Source organism: Chanodichthys erythropterus, chromosome 16, assembly GCF_024489055.1.
Source record: "Chanodichthys erythropterus isolate Z2021 chromosome 16, ASM2448905v1, whole genome shotgun sequence".
NCBI lineage: Eukaryota > Metazoa > Chordata > Actinopteri > Cypriniformes > Xenocyprididae > Chanodichthys > Chanodichthys erythropterus.
The window spans coordinates 19,367,642-19,388,471 of NC_090236.1; the positions used below are offsets into that span (position 1 = coordinate 19,367,642).

At 38.3% G+C, this 20,830-nt stretch overlaps 1 protein-coding gene across 1 annotated transcript in view; it reads right to left on the minus strand.

The window, feature by feature from the left end:
• The window catches only part of brinp3b (bone morphogenetic protein/retinoic acid inducible neural-specific 3b), a 38,448-nt gene extending 19,786 nt beyond the window's left edge, over positions 1-18,662 (minus strand). The window contains exons 1-3 of the mRNA XM_067363359.1: positions 18,430-18,662; positions 11,493-11,683; positions 8,775-8,968 (exon numbers count right to left, since the gene is read on the minus strand). Coding sequence (XP_067219460.1) covers positions 8,775-8,968; positions 11,493-11,683; positions 18,430-18,662 — 618 coding nt within the window. The remainder of the gene's footprint in view (positions 1-8,774; positions 8,969-11,492; positions 11,684-18,429) is intronic.
• Positions 18,663-20,830: the final 2,168 nt, after the last annotated feature.

Below are 20,830 nucleotides of genomic sequence, written 5' to 3' on the forward strand. Positions count from 1 at the left end.
CCTCCACGTTTTGCCTATTTAAATACAGTTACTCGAGTAGTGTAACTCGACCTAGGATGGTGACACAAAACAAAACGTTGTGCTTTTCTAAGCGTGTAAAATGGATAACTATATTGTATGGCGGAATACCATAGCAAGTGCTCGGGAGCACTTTGACTTGGCGCAGTAATATCTTCACTCGTGAAAAGTCCTCACCGGCCCCCGCTCCCTCTCCTGTAAAAGTCACATTGGTTCTATTGACGGAAATGAGAGGGAGGGCCGGTGAGGACTTTTCACGAGTAAAGATATTACTGCGCCAAGTCAAAGTCGCCGCAAGACAGAGTGATTTAGTGCACGCACTGAGACGAGAGAGGTATGTATCAACTCGTCTTAGTTAAGGGAATAACATAGTTTAATATGAAAAAAAATGGTGGAATATCCCTTTAAAACCTGACATTTCAACGTTTCTTTAGACATAAGTCTATTTTTTTAGTGATTAGTATTCACTAAGTTATACTTCATTTTCTGAGAACTATCAGATTGGACTTCGTTCAGAGGGAGAAGACAGATCACGCATCATGTTAGTTTTCTTTATTTTGCAAAAAGCACAATATTTTGTTTTTACTCTGAGTGTACACAAATAAAATAAGATATTCCACAGATTAAAATGGTGTATAACTCCTAATTGTATGTGCAGAATTGACGGAGTATTTTGAGTCTCTTTCACACTGGTAAGAAAAAACCGAGGTGGTATCGCCGGCGTGACCGCCGACCTGAGGGAGTTAATTTTACAGATTCTTGTAATGAACTCATCCCCAGGCAGCTGCACAGGAGCTGCAGCTCTGTTCCATTACCCTAAGCAAATAAGGGGAGTGCTCACACCCTGCCTGTCATTCTTCTCAGAATCCAGGTAGATTTACACTACTTTATTCAAAGAATAAGTGCAGAATAACAAGGATATCGGGGCTTTAAGAAGGGAACAAGGGACTCTGCTTTAATTCCCGAAATGGTCAGGGAGGGAACACCTAATTCGGCCATAAGGCTCGAAAGGGAAGCTTGCCAAAGCTTGCCCGCTGTGTTGTTAAACTTTCCCTAGCAGCTACCATCACTGATGATGCTGCCACTCCAAGGAGGAGCCTAGCACATGGGAGGCTCAACTCCATAAGAGCCACAAAGCAAACTAAATAGAGGGGATTATGCCCTACCATACTTAATTCACTTTGCATTAACCACAAGTAAGATACCCAAGTAAGGGCCTATTATAGCTAGTGCTTAGTCTCTTTCCTAAGCACTAGACCATTGTCAGTGACAGATAATCGGGAGGGACATCCCGAAGGTGAACTTCCTCTACTTATTAGTATTGGGGAGGGAAGTGAATGAAGTAGAGGGTAAATACTCCCTGTGTAGTTCATTCACCTAGAATCAACCCTCTGGCCATCCAAAGGGAAGATATGTCCACTGGCATTACTTAGACAGGGACACAAACAAGCGAAAGGCAAGCTTCAGTTTGTCAATAACTCTCATCCACATACTCCAACCCCAAGGAGGCCGTAGGGGAGCTATCCCTACTTTAAACCCTAGTACACTGGGGAAGAGCAGCTCAACTCTGACTTAAATAACTTCTCCAGGACCCACTGTAGCAAGCACTTTAACATGGGTCAAATTTGCAAGGCCTATACAACACCCACCTAAAAGGGAGCAAATATCCCTACCTAAAGACCCAACAGTTGTTGGGGAGAGAGGTAAATGAAGCAGGGGTAAGTAATTTCCCTACATACTTGATTCACCCTGCATCAACCTTCAGGGTATCAGAGCGGATCAAGAGAATTGTCAGAAACAATCAACCTCGGCCCACAGCCACTAACCCATGCCACTCTCACTTTGGGGGGCATGTGAAGGGGGCAGGATGTCCTCAGACATATGCCCACCCTTCTACCTAAACTAACGTATTTTTCCGCCTCAACTCTCTCTGCATCTAATTCCTCAGAATTAGACATTCCCCATTAATCAGTTTCATTATTCTCTCTTTTTATTGATTATAAACTGACATGAAAGTATTAGAGCTAGCAGGAGGAATTCTGAAAGGGAAAGGACTTCCCATCAGACTCATCCCATGCTCTGCCTACAATCCCTGTGATCGATCCCGCTTTGTCGCTAAGTGCTCAACTCTAATCTCTCAAGAGAAAGTCTTACATAGGTGGAGCTTCTCACCACAACCTCATCACAAAGCATGCGTTTAACTCCCCCGAGAGGCTGAAGATGCTCCATGCAATGCTAGATTCTTATCACTGTATTGACAATCAAGCGAGAACAGAGTCTGCTGCCACGAATGCATCGCTATGAGTGCCTTCAACTCCCTCGAGAGCCAAATGTGCTCATGTAAATGCTGACTACTATCACTTGGGAGAGAATCAAGGAAGAACAAAGCTTTTTACCAGTCTCTTTCAGTCAGTCTTACGAATGCATTATAATGAGCAACTAGCTTCCTCAAGGAATCGAACACACTCCACCAGTAGCGTTTGTCTTACATGAGCATACAAACAAGTGTCTACTGAAGACAAATTAATTAATTACATGTACTACTTCTGGGTGCTCCACTTATGACAATACATGATGTATACACACACACACACACACACACACACACACACACACACACACACACACACACACACACACACACACACACACACACACACACACACACACACACACACACACACACACACACACACACACACACACACACACACAGGTGCATCTCAATAAATTAGAATATAATGAAAACGTTTTTTATTCTGTAATTTAATTCAAAAAGTACAACTTAAATATATTCTAGGCTTATTATATATATATAAATATATATATATATATATATATATATATATATATATATATATATTATATTAAATATTTACAGACTTTTTTGTTTTCTTTTTTGATGTTAGCTTGCTGCTCACCAAAAAAAATAAAAAATAATAAAAAAAATAAAAAATCAGTATCTCAAATTATTAGAATATTTATTTTCAAGTTCTATTAAATTACCATTCTCAGGGTATAAATGCTGGGTTTAGGTCAGTAATCCCAACAACAGTCATGGGGAAGTCTGCTGACTTGACAGTTGTCCAGAGGACGATCATCAAGACCCTCTACAATGAGAGTAAGCCACAGAGGATCATTGCTGAAAGAGCTGGCTGTTCGCAGAGTGCTGTGCCAAAGCATATTCATGGAGAGTTGACTGGAAGGAAAAGGTGTAGTAGGAAAAGGTTTACAAGTGAAAGGAATGACCGCAGGTTTGAGAAAATTGTCAGGCGAAGTCGATTTAATAACTTAGGAGAGCTTCAAAATGAGTGGACTTAAGCTGGAGTCAGTGCATCAAGAGCCACCGCACACAGACGTCTTCAGGAAATGGGCTGTCACATTCCACGTACCAAGCCACTTCTGAACCAAAGACAATGTCAGAAGCGTCTTACCTGGGCTAAGGAGAAAAAGAACTGGGCTGCGTTTCCCAAAAGCATCGTAAGCTTAAGTTGATCGTAGCTCCATTGAAACCAATGGAGCTACGATCAACTTAGGCTTACGATGCTTTTGGGAAACGCTACCCTGGACTGTTGCTCAGTGGTCCAAAGTCCTCTTTTCAGATGAAAGTAAATTTTGCATTTCATTTGTAAAAAAAAAAAAAGGTCCCAGAGTCTGAATGAAGAGTGGAGAGGCACAGAAACCATGTTGTTTGAAGTCCAGTTTCCACAGTCAGTGATGATTTGGGCTGCCATGTCATCTGCTGGTATTGGTGCACTGCGTTCTCTGAAGTCCACAGTCAACGCAGTTGTCTATCAAAAAATTTTAGAGCACTTCATGCTTCCTTCTGCTAACAAGCTTTATTGAGATGCTGATTTCATTTTCCAGCAGGACTTGGCACCCGCCCACACTGCCAAAGGTACCAAAAGCTGGTTCAATGACCATGGTGTTACTATGCATGATTGGCCAGCAAACTCGCCTGACCTGAACCCTAAAGAATCTATTGTCAAGAGGAAGATGAGAGACACCAGACCCAACAATGCAGATGACCTGAAGGCCGCTATCAAAGCAACCTGGGCTTCCATTACACCTGAGCAGTGTCACAGGCTGATTGCCTTCATGCCATGCCAAATTGATGCAGCAATTCATGCAAAAGGAGGCCCAACCAAGTATTGAGTGCATAGAAATGAACATACTTTTCAGAAGCCTGACATTGTTTAAAATGTTTTTTTGTTGTTGTTGTTTATTGATCTTATGAAGTATTCTAATTTATTTACATAGTGAATTGGTGGTTTTTTGTTAAATGTGAGCCAAAATCACCACAATTAAAAGAACCAAAGACTTAAAGTACTTCAGTCTGTGTGCATTGAATTTATTTAATACAAGAGTTCCACAATTTGAGTTGAATTACTGAAATAAATGAACTTTTTATTACAGACAGATGGACGGGAGACACAGATGAACGGAGATAGATGTTTTATTTTCAAACAGCAGGGTAAAGACAGTAATGCAGGTGAGTGGGTAGCAGAACACTGATGCAGTATGCAGATATAACAGGTATGCAGATAGTGGATGGTTATATGTAGGTTGACAGTATGATCACACATAGAAGGAAGGTAAACTCACACATAGATGACAAACAAGACTGAGAAGACACTGGAGTGGAACAGGTAAGAGTCTTTGGAGATCAACATGTAGTCCTTCATATAAACAAGAACAAACAACTGAGGGAGGTGAGTGGTGTGCTTAAATAGTCCTGTGTGATGAGGTGCTGATGGGGAACAGGTGTGTGTGTTCAGCTGATGATCAGCTGATAAATTACCATTCTCAGGGTATAAATACTGGGTTTAGGTCAGTAATCCCAACAGCAGTCATGGGGAAGTCTGCTGACTTGACAGATGTCCAGAGGACGATCATCAAGACCCTCTACAATGAGGGTAAGCCACAGAGGGTCATTGCTGAAAGAGCTGGCTGTTCGCAGAGTGCTGTGCCAAAGCATATTCATGGAAAGTTGACTGGAAGGAAAAAGCCAAAACTGGTTTTCTGTCAGAAAGGTCTAAATGTCCAACTGCAAGGACAGTTTTGTGAGGCTATTACAAAATGGGACTGACACCGCAGGCCCTTGTCTTCACATTAAGAATTAGGCTCAGTTTCAACTTTATTTATGACTGTCTGAACAGTCAATTTTATAACATAGCAGATTTTATAGGTAACATTAAGTTACCAATAGTTAGTTCATGATTAGGTTTAAACGAAGCTGCTGAAAAGGTCCACTAATGATTTGATGTCAAGTTGATTAAAAAAAAAAAAAAAAACACTAATTCAGATGAAACCAAATTAAACAGTGCTCCATTTATACTAATATTTTAGTTGATTACAAAATGATAATTGAACCCTTGATTATATGATTGAGAGAAAAATGTCAAACTCTGGCCCAACAAAACACATATTCCTCATGATCAACAGGAACATTGTAAAGGAATTTAGGAAATGTGAGTTCATCCATATTTTATTATGTAATAGTTGAGCAGGATTGTTTGTATGATGGGTATGCTACTATCATATACGGAAGAGGATTAGGGCCAAGCAATAATAAAAAAATAAAACCATATCGATGTAGAATAAAGTTGTTAAATTACGAGAAAAAAATCATTACATTTCAAGAAAAAAGTCAAGATAAAATGTTGAGAATAAACTCATTAAATTACGAGAAAAAACTCGTTAAATTACGAGAACAAATTTGTTAAATTATGAGGAAATGTTGTTAAATTTCGAGAAAAAAGTCGAGATAAAATGTTGAGAATAAACTCATTAAATTATGAGAATACAGTCATTAAATTATGAGAAAAAAGTCATTTAAATTACGAATTTGTTCTCGTAATTTAACGACTTTAACGACTCACAGGAGAAGAAGAAGCTGAAACAAGTGATAGAAGATTGCTCACACAAATGTAAAATAATGATGAACCCACAAAAAGGAAACTGTGAAGCGTTGGGGGTGTTAATGGACTCAATCTACTGCATATGTGTTTTGAAATCTGCATCATCATTCTGAATCTAATCCAGGTGTAGTCTTTGACAAAAATTCAATTTTCTCAATTTTTTGTTTAAAATGTTGCATTTCTTTATGAAACTTACCCACATTCAAGTGTTGATAAAAAAAAAAAGAATGCATGAAGCTATAATAAAATGTCTATTAAATTAAAGTACATTTAAAGGTATATTTCAAGTATAAAAATGAATACCTAAATTGGAGCATATATTTTAATTTTTTTCAATTTCAATTTATTTATAAAGCACAATTAAACACAACTGCTGTTGACCAATGTGCTGTACAAAATAAAAACGACAGAATCACAAAATAAACGACAGAACATCGAAACAGGGCATCAACATCACCCGTCATATAGAATAGGACAGATCGAATAAAACAGTTTTTAACTTAGATTTAAAAATGGACAGAGTTGAGGCAGTTCTAATATCCGTGGGCAAACTGTTCCAGAGTTTTGGTGCCGCTATTGAAAAGGCTCGATCTCCCCTGGTCTTGAGCCACGATCTAGGAACCACTAAAAGCCTCAGGTTGGCAGACCTGAGAGCACGTGTAGGCTGATGAATTGTCAGCAAATTTGAAAGGTAAGGTGGTGCTAACCCATTCAGCAACTTAAAAACTAATACCAATACTTTAAAATGTATCCTATACTGCACTGGTAACCAATGGAGTGACTGAAGGACAGGAGTTATATGTTCTCGTTTGCGAACTCCTGTCAGGGCTCTGGCAGCAGCATTTTGAATCATCTTAAGGCGATTTATGGACGACTGATTAATCCCCAAATAAAGAGAATTACAATAATCAAGTCTTGTAGTGATAAAACAATGTATTACTCTTTCAAAGTTTGCAAATGACAGAAAAGATTTCATTTTTACTAAGGTTCGCAGCTGATAAAAACTGGACTTCACAACTTGATTAATCTGTTTATCGAGCTTTAGGGCACTATCCAACCACACCCCCAAATTTTTCACACATGGTTTAACATAAGGTGCCAGAACACCAAGATTTACATCTCCTGTACCCTGTACATCAGAGGGGGTAAACACCACAACCTCTGTTTTTCTCTCATTCAAACTTAAAAAATTCAGAGCCATCCATGTTTTAACATCTAAAAGGCAAGCGGCAATCTGTTCAGTGCCATTTTTGTGTTTAAGAGGAAAATATATTTGTGTGTCGTCTGCATAACAATGATAATTTAAGCCATGCTTTTCGAAGATGGTACTGAGAGGGAGCATGTACAAAGAAAATAACATAGGAGCTAATGTGGAGCCCTGAGGAATCCCACAGGTCAATGGTACAGAAGATGAATGAAATTTACCAGTATTGACAGAGAAACTCCTGTTTGTCAGGTATGACTGGAACCAATGTAAAGCTGAACCTCTGATGCCCACTATCTGTTCTAAACAGGACAGCAGAACATTGTGATCTACTGTGTCAAAAGCGGCACTTAAATCTAAAAGTACCAATGCTACCGAGTCTCCAGAGTCAGTGGCTAGATAGATGTCATTGAGCACTTTTAAAAGAGCTGTTTCAGTAGAGTGAAATTTTCTGAAACCTGATTGGAAGATATCATAAATTTTGTACTCTGTCAGAAAGTTTTGGAGCTGACACAACACTACTTTATCTAAATTTTTTGTTAAAAAAGGAAGATTAGAGATGGGTCTGAAATTTGATAAGTCAAAATAATCTAAGTTAGGCCTCTTAAGTCTGGGTTGAACTGAGGCGCGTTTCAGATCCTCAGGAACGACTCCTGACACAAGACATTTATTTATAAAATTCAAGATCGTTGGACCCACCACATTAAATGCTTTTTTAAATAACCTTGCAAGAATTATATCTAAAGGTGACCCTGTTGGTTTAAGCTGCTTCACAATGTCATTTAAGAAAGACAACGAAATAGGTGTAAACTGGCTATGCACACCTGTATATTTTAATTGACCTCCAGGATCACCAATGGCCGGTGTGATGTTATGTCTAATTCCATGAATCTTATCTATAAAGAACTGGCAGAACCGCTCACAAATAGCTACTGACTCTGTCGGGTAGGTACATACAACAGGGTTTAGTACAGCATTAATGATATTAAAAAGTGTTCTTGGATTATTATGATAGCATATCATAGTAGTATACTGAAAGTGCAAAAATAATATATAAATAATATATAAAAAAAGAAAACTTGTAAACTTGCAGTAAAAAACTACCAAACTAGTAGTTTTATTGAAAGACACTTCATAGTGTACTTTCATAAACCAAAATGTACTACTAGTATTAAAATAGTAAACTACTATTATACTTATGGAGCAGGGCCGTAACCACCATAGACATTGAGGGGGACGCCCCAATAATTAGAAATGGCCAACAATGCGAGGAGCCATCAATGGCCTTACCTGTAATTATGTTCAAATCAAACCTACACCCTTCCAACCGATGGAGACAACCAGTTCCCCCATAACCCTGCCCCCTTTGGTGAGTACCTGCACTTTATTTTTTCCCACTTCAAGCACTGAATACAATTGTTCAATACATGTAGTATTATATTTTTTGTCCCATTCAGTTGTCATGGTTATCACTGTCAATCATAGCATTTTCAAATTCAATCCCACATTTAAATATGTTTGGCAATCCAAAAACTTTTCAGTGTGTAGCTATTAGCATGAGAAATACAAATTTTATAGTATTTAATTCATTCACACCACTCAAACCCTGGTTGGTTCAAAGGGGGGCGTACCTTAATGGCGGTGGAGGCGATCTGGAGGTGATGGAGCTTCCGGAGTGTGCTGTCTCTGTCGATGAAATAGGATGCAGCCAGTTGGTGGAGGGCTTCAAGGGTCAGCGAACCAGCTGTACCATTGGAGGCACCGCCATTCTGCTGACCTCTGCTAAGCTTGCTTTTGTCCACGAAAATGGTCAAGGACTCCTCACCTGATCAAAAGCCAGACAAAAATGATCATCTCAGCTGGAGAAGCTAATCAACCCTAATCATCTACAGCATGAGCTCGGCCCGTCTCGCCCGTCGGGGGCCCACAAAGCCGTGGAGCTCTTCCCCATCTGATGCGTCAGCTCTCATTACACGCATGGTACAGATGAGAGTATCCTTCATCTCTGAGTGAGGGGGATCCAGTGAAAATCAATTGACTCAGCTGGTGGGTTTGTTTGGACAGAATAAGAAAAAATGGTGGAGTCAAAAGGTGTCCTGTGGAGCATTAGCTAGACCTTCAAATGATCCCCACTTTCAGCCTCAGTCATGGTATAAAAGCAGTTTATTTATGGAGAGAGATATTGACGAATGAGAATGTCTCTTTTGAAGAGGTGTACTGTAAACAATCTCTCAGTAGGCAAGGTATAAAAGACTATGCAGAAGATGAAGAGAGCTGAACACTAGCTAAACAAACAGGGATGTACCTCACCACACTCTTCATCAAAATCAACAATGCATAATCCATTTTAGTTCTGTAATAACATTTTTATATTTCAGAATATAAAACATTCAAAGAAAAAAGTTGGAAGGGACTTAAAGGAACACTCCACTTTTTTTTGAAAATAGGCTCATTTTCCAACTCCCCTAGAGTTAAACAGTTGAGTTTTACCGTTTTTGAATCCATTCAGCCGATCTCCGGTTCTGGCGGTACCACTTTTAGCATAGCTTAGCATAGTTCATTGAATCTGATTAGACCGTTAGCATCGCGCTTAAAAATGACCAAAGAGTTTTGATATTTTTCCTATTTAAAACTTGACTCTTCTGTAGTTAAATCGTGTACTAAGACCGACGGAAAATAAAAAGTTGTGATTTTCTAGGCTGATATGGCTAGGAACTATACTCTCATTCAGGCGTAATAATCAAGGAACTTTGCTGCCGTATCATGGCTGCAGCAGGCGCAATGATATTACGCAGCGTCTCTCACAAACATCTCCATGGTTGCAGGGCACGTTCCCTGTGCAAGCAGGGGCTCACGGGCGCTGCATAATATCATTGCACTGCTGCAGCCATGGAACGGCAGCAAAGTTCCTTGATTATTACGCCGGAATGAGAGTATAGTTCCAAAGTATACTTTGGTCATTTTTAAGCGCGATGCTAACGGTCTAATCAGACTCAATGAACTATGCTAAGCTATGCTAAAAGTGGTACCGCCAGACCCGGAGATCGGCTGAATGGATTAGAAAACGGTAAAACTCAACTGTTTAACTCTAGGGGAGTTGGAAAATGAGCCTATTTTCAAAAAAAGTGGAGTGTTCCTTTAATTATATCTACAGGGAACTTATTAAACAGTGAAAAGTGGGAAATACTCCACTAGCACTTTTGTGGGGACTTTTTGATGTGCAATCTAAAGGTCATGTTACTCAAGAGCATCTTAACATACACCAAGCTTAAATTTTTTGGTCAGATCTATGGTTCCATGCACACCTGGAATTAACATGCATTTTCTGTAATTGAATCACAATCGGCACACTCATCCATATCCAAAAGCCAGATCAAAGAAAGTGTGGGTCACTGTGAACGCATTGGGAGATTGTCTGTAATGGATCCATTTACTGTAAATGAAGGTGTAAATGCAAATGCATTTTCTTTATCCGCATGCAGAGATGAAAGTGACAAGGTCAAGCTGAAAAAATCATTTTCATATTCAAGCACTGAGGTCTTTTGCTCTCACTTAATTTAATCAACAATTTGCCGTTATTTATTGAATCATTTCACTGAATTACACTCTGAGTCTCCTTTTTCTTCACTTCTAATCCCTAAGGTCTAACTTACTGAAAGGTTTTGCAAAAAAAGAAAAAAGGGTTTTATTATTATTATTATTATTATTAATAAGGGTTTTTATTATACTGTGTGTCAATTTGTTTAAAATTTGGTAAACTAGTAAAAAAAAAAAAAGTCTGAAAATAGATACAGTGAGAAACATGTTATTGCCAGTCTAAAAGATTAAGAAAACGATACAGTGAGAAACGTTATTGCCTGGTGTAAAGGGACCCTATGGTTTTTATTGCTGTAACTTCTATTACTTTGCAATAAAATGTATTGTGTTGACTATTTTAGAATAACTGAGTTAACTACAACAGTGGCCTAAAACAATTCCTAAATAGCTATTTGGCTATTGGTTAAATAATGGCCGACATGGCTTAGTTCAGAAGTTCTCAACCTCCAACTGTCCAACCCAATATTTAAAGGCCCCCTAGATACTATAAAATATATATATACATATAATTATAATTATAATATATTAATTTAAATAAATTGCGTGAACTATCCCATTAAGTTAATCCAGGAACTATGAGTTATTAGTTTCATATCTATTAGATAACACTAACCCGTGTTCAATAATGCATAGTCACGCCAACCTCTACTGAGACTATATAAAGATGTCCTTGCAAACTCAAGCACAAGACAGGAATGAAAATCTATTTTGCAGGGATAATAACTAGCTCACACATAATAGAGTTTTCTTACCTCCCAGAGTGGCAGAGAGAAGGAAATGAGTCCCGTATTTCTTAATGATGGTGTCAGTAATTTTCTGCAGGCTTGGCCTTCTCCCCAGAAGCCTGATGTTATGGATAAAGTCGGGGTCAAAGGGCACGGCCACCCCATTGCCTTCTTGCCTCTCCGCAGCAAGGCTGTTGACCTTCCATCGGCCGAACTCCCTGTGAGTTCATAATCATTTATGTGAGATGTCATATGAGCCGATACAGTAGCACAAGTAATCAGCACATCCCTCACATTAGACATTACAGTCACATTCATGTCACCCTCTCACATGTCGGCTTAATCTGGCTCTTCTCCACATCTGTTTGTTTGTTCTATTCCTATTCCAAAAAGCTCTTTTGGGTTTAACAGTGAAGCCATGACGGTAGGTGGTATTTCATTGTTTAGGGCTTGAAGAGCCTCTGTAGGGAGCCAGGTGCTCTATCTGAACACATTTTTACAAAGCACCAAGGATGTAATCCCCTAAAATCCTCTTTTAAACTCTGTTTGGTGCCTCTGCATTTCGAATTGTGCATATTAGTACCTTGAACAATCCTTCTTGTTGTTCAAGGTAAAGCTGTACTTGTAAACATCAGTTTAACTGCTCTAACCAAATGCCAAGGCAGCACAGTGTGTTATAATGTTGGTTAATTTCCTTTCGGAACCATTATCTGATTACGCCCTCACATGGGATAACAGCAATCGTTTCCTCGACTAAAGGAAGTAAACTAAAATGCACACTGTACACCCACCAAATAGGTGTTGTGGTTGGAGAACTGAATCTACTTTCTTTCCTTTTAAATAAGCTGGCATCTATTATTACGCAGCGAGAGCTTTGTTTCAAAGTTTAGTCATCCAATATTCCATTTTAATCCAGTCTGACAGAATTTGTAGCATTCCCTAAAGCTAACGCTTAGATGGTAGATCTTCAAACAAAGCATCCAACTAGTTGCTCTCAAAAAGATTTAGCAAAATTTGAGAGAAATTGTTCAACTTTTCTCTTTTTGGAAGAATTTCTAAACTTTCTTTGTGTGTGTGGAAATGACACTCTCATTTAGAGCATCACATTCCAACTCCATAACATTCAATCTGTAAAAGATACTGTAAATAATTTCACGTCTTTTGCCTTATGGGAACCTTGCCTTATATTTACATGTAGTTTAATATAATTATGCAAGGGGTCAAGTTTTGTCTCTGTTAGCAGACTCCAATTTGCCCCCACTGGTAGACAGGCTAAACAAAGTAGAGAGATTTTATATTGTAAAAGCATTCACATGTAGACTTAATTTAAATTTAAATAAAATAGTCATTTCAAGCACTTCAGCATGAGAAAGACCAAAAAGGTTTTAATAGATTTAGAAACATGACTTTTTGTATGACCTTAGCAATTTGACTGGTTGTACATATAGGCGAAGTTGGAATGTGAATGTATGTGAATATAAAAATGTTTGCTTAATTTTCGCATATTCACATTCCAACTTTGACTTATAGATCAAAAGATATAATATCATGAGCAACATTCTGCAAGGATGCAATAAACTGATGAAACGTGACACTAAAGACATGTAACAAAATGTTTCTATTTCCTATAAACATTGTTTCCTATAAAGAATCCGGAAAATCCAAATTTGGTTTCCACAAAAATATTAAGCAGCATAACTGTTTTCAACATTGACCATAATCAGAATTATTAATAAAACAGCAAATTGTCATATTAGAATGACTTCTGAAGGATCATGTGACACTGAAGAATGGAGTAATGATGCTGAAAATTCAGCTTTGCATCACAGGAATATATTACATTTTAAAAAATATTCAAAAATAGAAAACAGTTATATTACATTGTAGTGATATTTCACAATATTGCTGTTTTTACTGTATTTTTGATCAAATAAAACCTTGGTAAGCATGAGAGACTTCTTTCAAAAATCCCAACCTTTTGAACAGTATATTAATCTATGTGTCTACAAGTCTTTTCATGCATCACATACTGTATAGTAAAGGATCATTTAATATCACTGTGTCAAATAACAGCAAGTTTTGCCTTATGGGAAAATATCTCATGATTTATATACAAATGAATTTACTGTTATCCAAGCAGTGAACAAATTGCATAGCAAGCAAAAAACCATGCCTCTTTTTCTCAGGTTCCACTAGACCACACCATTAAATCAATATTTATTATTTTCTCTCATCCTATTTCCCGCATTCCCTATCTCCATTACAAGGTTATTAGTCTCCACACAGGAGGAAAAAAAAAAAATAAATAAATAAATAAAACACAGGAGGTTCCCCAACCTTAGTTGAAGAAATTTCTCTTTGGAGATTAGCAATTAAACCACAGCCCTCTGTACTAGTGACAGAGTTTAAAACTCATGGGAACCAATCCAATCACTCACATGAAGAGCCCTATCCAGGGAACAATCATGAAGGGAATGGAGGACGTCATTATCACCAATCACCCCAATGAGGGATGGTGTAAGTATCAGATGAGATGCCTGATGAGCACTAGCATTGAGCACCTAAGCCACTGATCACCACCGACAAACCAGAGAGGGCAATATGCTCCTTCACTGGAGAGCTCTCTGAGAGCCTGCGGTGCAGACCTGAGGGCAACATGTAATCAAAAGCCACAAGCTATTTTGTAATCAGAAGCAGAAACCAGAGGAGCAAATGAAGATGAGATCAAGAGGAAAATGATGCTAATAATAATCTAGAGTTCTGCTGCAAGGCTTCATGAAAGCTGCGGAGGTGTGTTTATGCATTATTACATATTGTCTGGAGAAGGTATTTTTTTAGTGATTTCTGAGCACTATGCTGAGTTTATGGCACCTGACGTCTTTTCAGCTGGTACGTTATATATAATTTTATTATGATTTGTTTGGTTATTATGTCTGAATTTAGTTTAAGCTAATATCTGAGCCCATGAGAAAAAATACATTAGCAAACATTATGAACGGTGTCACACAACCACTCGACAAACTGTGTTTATGTTGCACATCACAAGAGAGAAAAAAATGGCAAGCACTTTCTTGATCAGGCAAGCTATAATCTGAAAACTTTTTTCATAAACCTGCCTCTGAACAACTTGTAAAAAGATGACTTGTGATTGGTTGTTTTATGTCAATCAGACAGTTGTTTGAGTGGGCAGTTTTTGGCCAGAATATCTTGCGTGGTTTGGTGTGGGGGAAAGCAAATCCTGTTTGCTTAACCATGAATTATGAGAAATATCCAATAGATATAGTATTTTTAGAAAGAAAAAGACTCCACTGAAAATCCATACAGTATGCACCGACATTCAAAAACAGATGCCATTTCATCAAGAGAACACATGGTAACACTTTACAATAAGGTTAACGTTAGTTAACTACATTAGATAACATGAACTAGCAATGAACTGCACTTCTACAGCATTTTTTAATCTTTGTTAATGTTAATTTCAACATTTACCAATACATTATTAAAATCTTGTTAACATTAGTTAATGCACTGTGAACTAACATGAACAAACAGCTGGATTTTCATTACCTAACATTAACAAAGATTAGTAAATACAGTAACAAATATAATGCTCATGGTTAGTTAATACATTCATTAATAATTAACTAATGAACCTTATATTAAAGTGTTACCGAACACACTTTTATAAGGAAACATCACACTAGTCACTTCTATCCTGCAATACCAAAATGTCACTTTGATACTTTAAAATGTTTAAATTAAATGAATGAAAATTTACTAGGCAACACTTTACCATAAGGTTAACATTAGTTAACTGAATTAGCTATTTTTAACTAACAATAAAAATCCTTCTAAAGAATGAATTAATCTTAGATGTTATTTTAAACATTTACTAATACATTATTAAAATCAAAAGTTGTATCTGTTAATATTGTTTAATGGACCTGAGCTAGCATTAACTAAGAATGAAGAGTTGAGTTTTTATTAACTAACATTAACAAAAAAAATAATACATTATTCTGAAGCGCATGCAAACTAAAAGCACAGAAAACAGCGTCTTCTCGGCATGTCGACAACATGAACCAAACTTTTGCAGTCCTCAGCTACAAATACAGTGTTTGAGGGTGGGTCAAAATAGATGTTGTTTGCAGGCAGCCAATTAAAACCATAGGCTGCTGTTATGCAAATTGGTTACAAACCTACACAGGTTCGTGCAGGAAGTGAGACTGGAATTACTGACGTCTCTTTCCAGGCAGAATAGAGGGTATGCATTGACATCACTTTCCCGCCAGAACATGTCCCCTCAGCCAGACTGAGTGGCAAAAGAGCCTGCTGCACAAGAGCATCCTGCATGACTGGATTTAAATGGGAAACTGTGAAATCATGAGTAAAACAAGTTTAAACTAAGATTGGACTTGATATAGTGTTCTTTACAACTTACCAAATATCCAGTGATTCATGGATATTGACATGCAGCCAGGAATTTCTTGTCAAATCTAACTGTACAGCTCTTTTCCATTTTAGATGTGTTTTGTGTGTTTTTCGCGGCATTCACACTGAAAACCAATGCTGCCACTCACTGGGCGTAACCGACGGTGATGTCACGTGCCTCTATTGGTTCTTTCTTTTGGGAGACAGCAGTCTCAGCCTCAGACGTCACGCCCACGGACCATTGGCTGAACATCTGATGCATATGGCACACTTAACTGGAAACACTTCAGGAGTTTTGCAGTCGTCATCTGGTTGGTTGAATTCTAAAGGATGTCTGGGAGACATGTGTGTCACGTTCTTTAATGGTCTGCCTGGAAACAAATGCCGTGGCGTCACCAAACCCCCTCACGGAAAAAGAACATCATCGTGTTTACAACTGTGACAATGAATGCTTACCAGGATCAACTAAACGCTGGATTTAAAGTTTGCGGCTCCATTGTTGCTGTAAACTTGCACAACGTTCTTGAATGAATAATTTATTAGATGCACACCGGTCTGTTATTGTAGGGTAATTGACTTTACATTTTCACGCACCTATATATAACACCAAAAAACTGTGATTGGTTGCGTTACATGTCATTCAAACGTCCTCTTGGGCAGTCCTTATCCAATGAAAGCTGTGATAGAGTCCAGACCTTCTGCCATCAGTCTGAAGGTCTGGCTACGCGAGACTAGGGAGACAGTAACTACATTTATCGTGCACTTTGATCTTTGAAACTTTGCAGACCTCAGAAACATCAAATTCATTGGTTCTCGCCTGTCTTGTGACCGACTGCAACATGCCAATGTGTGTAACTTTTTAAACGAGTGATTGTGGTGATGGCTATCACCAGACCAAGCTCAATTTAAAATTGAACATTGGTCTGGGGAGTTTGCTATGTATTTTCTACTGCACAAGAGGCGTGATCAACGAGCATTATTCACACAACTGGATAGTCCTTCAACCAATCAGATCACTGATCTGGGTGACGTAATTTGCAGAGCGAGGCGAAAACTCCAGACAGGTTTAGTTTGCATTGGTTTGTAGCATTGATCAGCGGTTTGCAGAAGCAACAATGGCATTGAGCGATTTTTGCAGGTTGTGCAAAAAAAAAAAAAACATGAAAGTGAGTGGTATTTACACCCACTCGAGCGATTTGTTTGTTAAACTAAAGAAGTCATTCAGCATCGTTGAGAGGTTAAAAGGAATTGGATTGACGGTCGTGCTTGCCGTCGCTTCTCTATTGTCCTCGTGTTATACCCGCCAATAGTGAGCAAGGTGGATAAAACCAGTCTGTGATTGGTTCCCGCAAAAGTGTAACAGAAGCAGTAGAAATGAATGCACGGGTTTCCAGACTGAGTTGCCGGGCGAAATCAAATCGCCAGCAGATCAGGCTGGGTTTACCCAGTCTAGATGGATGGGATGATTTTCAATGAAAAACAACTTAAATTTTGCTCTGTTCTTCACACAAAGTTATCGTATGAATTCACAGCACTTAGAAATTTCACTGGCAAGTGGCAAAGAATAAATAGCCTATTACTAACAAACTAAAGTTCTCAACGTTCATTAATTATTTATAGAACTATAAATAAAAGCAATATCAAATATGAAGATAATATGAATATGAACAAATCTATAGTGAACAGAATCAAAAAATTTGAGTCACTAGGTTACCTGTAGCCTCGAGTTTAAAGGATTAGTTCACTTTCAAATGAAAATTAGCCCAAGCTTTACTCACCCTCAAGCCATCCTAGCTCAAGCCATATGACTTTCTTCTTTCTGATGAACACAATCGGAGAACTATTAATAAATATCCTGATGCATCAGAGCTTTATAATGGCAGTAAGCCTTACCAAATGAGTATGAGCTGAAGAAAGTGTCTCCATCCACATCCATCCATCATAAACATATTCCACACGGCTCTGGGGGGTTAAGATCCAGCGAAAACGAAACATTGAATACGGAAGGCGGTTTGGTGGAAGCTAGATATTTTACTTTAAAACTTGTTAAATATGGATATATTTTTACATAAACACATCGCTTAGATTCAGAAGGCCTTTATTAACCCCCGAAGTCGTGTGGAGTACATGTTTATGGATGGATGGATGCACTTTCTTCAGCTCATACTCGTGAACCCTGTTAATTGTAAATTATAAAAGCTCAGATGCATCAGGATATTTATTAATATAACTCAGATTGTGTTCATCAGAAAGAAGAAAGTCATATACACCTAGGATGGCTTGATGGTGAGTAAACTTGCGCTAATTTTCATTTTAAAGTGAACTAATCCTTTAAGGCAAATCAGTCATGCTGATATTCAGTACAGCAGCACTCTAGCCCGGGTTAAATAGACACTAAGAAGAGTTTAAAGGGTAAACCTTACGAGGTTAGAATCTGACCCCAGCCTCATGCACTTCGGCGACAGTTCACATAACCAAAAGAATTGCAAGAGTAATCATGCTTTCACATTACTGTTTTTCAGACCTGTCGTACCTGTATATTTTGTATCTGGTTGTGAAGCCGTGTTGGTATCGCTCAGTGAACTCAATGAATTCCTGAGAGCGGTGGAAAGGACCTTTATCGGACAGCAGCCATCCTAACGGCTCCGCGGAGCCCACATACACAGCCAGAGAGACGAGCACACAACCCCAGCGGAGACAGATCACCATCCCCTCCCATAAGAGCATCAGGTCAGGCGGTGTAGGACCAACACTCCGAGCCCACATCCTTCAGCCATACATGCTTCCTCCTCTCAAATCCCCTTTACGTCCTGCAACTCAGAATAATAGATGTTTTCAAACGACGCTCTCAAGTTAACATCACCACCACACAGATTTCGGAAAGAGGGGCACTACCTGACATGAGTTACACTTCGGGTATCCGAGACACAGACGAAATTATAAAAGGTCCTCCGGTCAGCTGTTCGCAATGGAGAGCGATCCCTTCGGAAGAGGTCTAAATTATCACGATAAATTGGTTTATCATATCAGGTGAAAGCAGGTGAGAGCGCATTCACAAATCCGCGCTCGCGCGCAATGGAAGAAGTTGATGCACGTCTGACAGAGCTAGAGAAAAAAATTCTCTACTGGAAAGGCTTTTCGGAGGAATGAAAAGTGAAAATTCTTTGGATTCCTCTGTTCTCTCGGGGGTAGCAGGTTGGATGTTCTCTCTCGAATTAGCTGTGAAATGGAATGGAGCCTGAATGCTGGTTTCCCCACGAGTGCATCTCCTGCCTTAACACTTTCACAGTGAGCAATACATATAAAGCATAACTCTTGTGCCCCCACCCTTTCTCTATTTCTCTCTCCCTGCATGCCCCTCCTTCTGCGCATTCACTTGTTTTTGTTAAAGAATGTGCCCTGAAAAAAAGGAGCCTACCTAGATGTGGGGTATCTTTCTTCCAAGTTACAGAACTTAAAAAGGTAAGTCACTTGGTTTGGCTAATGGGGTTGATTGTAACACTAGCCTTCATGTTTTTATTACAAATTACATTATCACCATAACAACATGAGTGAAAAGTTCAAATGAAAAATGTCAGAAAACGTATGTCTCCTTTTGTTTCAATAAAAGCAGCACTTGCAGGAACTCCACAAGTTTGTGTAAAACCTGACGATCATCTTCTCCAGCATGACTTAAAGAGCATCATGAATGTTTGTAGCCTACAAATGAGTCATATGATTGATTCTAAAGAAGTGTTAACAGCTTAGATGTGACAAAATAGCTATTTTTTCTTGTCACACTTGTATTAAATGCAGTATCAATTCAGATATTACTGAACATATAGAAATAACTTAAAGCTGCAGTCCGTAAGTTTTGGCTCTTTGTCGCCATCTCCGTTTGAAACCTGCAATTGCAGTTTTTTTGTAGAATTATCATCTTTACACAGGTTGTGCATCAGCACAACTCCTCAGTGTGGATGAATCTAATGTTTGCTATCAATCACCGCACCGGTGTGGATATTGTACTTCAGAATCACAGATTGTAGTCTTGGAAGTATGACCAAAATAAGAATTTTCACCAGAAAATGTCATCTGAACAAGTAAATAACAAATCTGCCACTTTTGTTCTGACCAACTGAGAAAAAAAAAAGCATTACAATAAATTGTGCTGCCAATAGTGATTAAATCTAACGATTGCTTATCTCATAGCATCTCAAACCGTGCAAATTATTATTATTGTTATACTTTGTTCTCAAATTGTTAATGTTAACAACATCAGCATTGCGTAACTACGTGTATTTATATTAGCGTTACCTATAGACTTTCTTTTACAATTTCTTTACAGTCTAATCTCTAATGTTAATTTGTCATACCATCCAATCTGCCATCAAAATGAGACGTTTAATTATTAAAGCTGCTGTAAGAAAAAATGATCTGCCACCTGCAGCATCCTCATATGCCATAGCCTACTAGATAGGACTCCTTCTTTATGTAAACAGACGTAATGTAATGACACAAAGACGAATGGCGGTATGCTCGAATTTCTCGTGGAAACCCACCTGTACCACTTGGATTTGAACACATTATTACAAGCTTATCGTTGCGAATCAGGCTAAGGTAAGGTGATAGTTTTGAACACTAGCTGGTTATGTACTTGCTCAGTGATTGATTTTGGATCATTTTTAACCCAGCTTTAAATATCTGATGTTATTATCAATTTATTTGAAATAGAAATCTTTTTTTTTTTTTTCTGTTAACATTCTAGTGAAAATCTCAGATTAATTTTACAGTGGAAATTTTTAAAAAGGAATGGGAGGTAAAATTGTGGGTCATATTTTTTTCCCATGTCGTTCCCAAGAATCAGAGAACTGTTAGCTGTGTGTGACCTAAAACTTCAAGTAAAGCTCCAACCAATTACAAAAGCAATTATAACATTAATTAAAGTGAAATTAAAA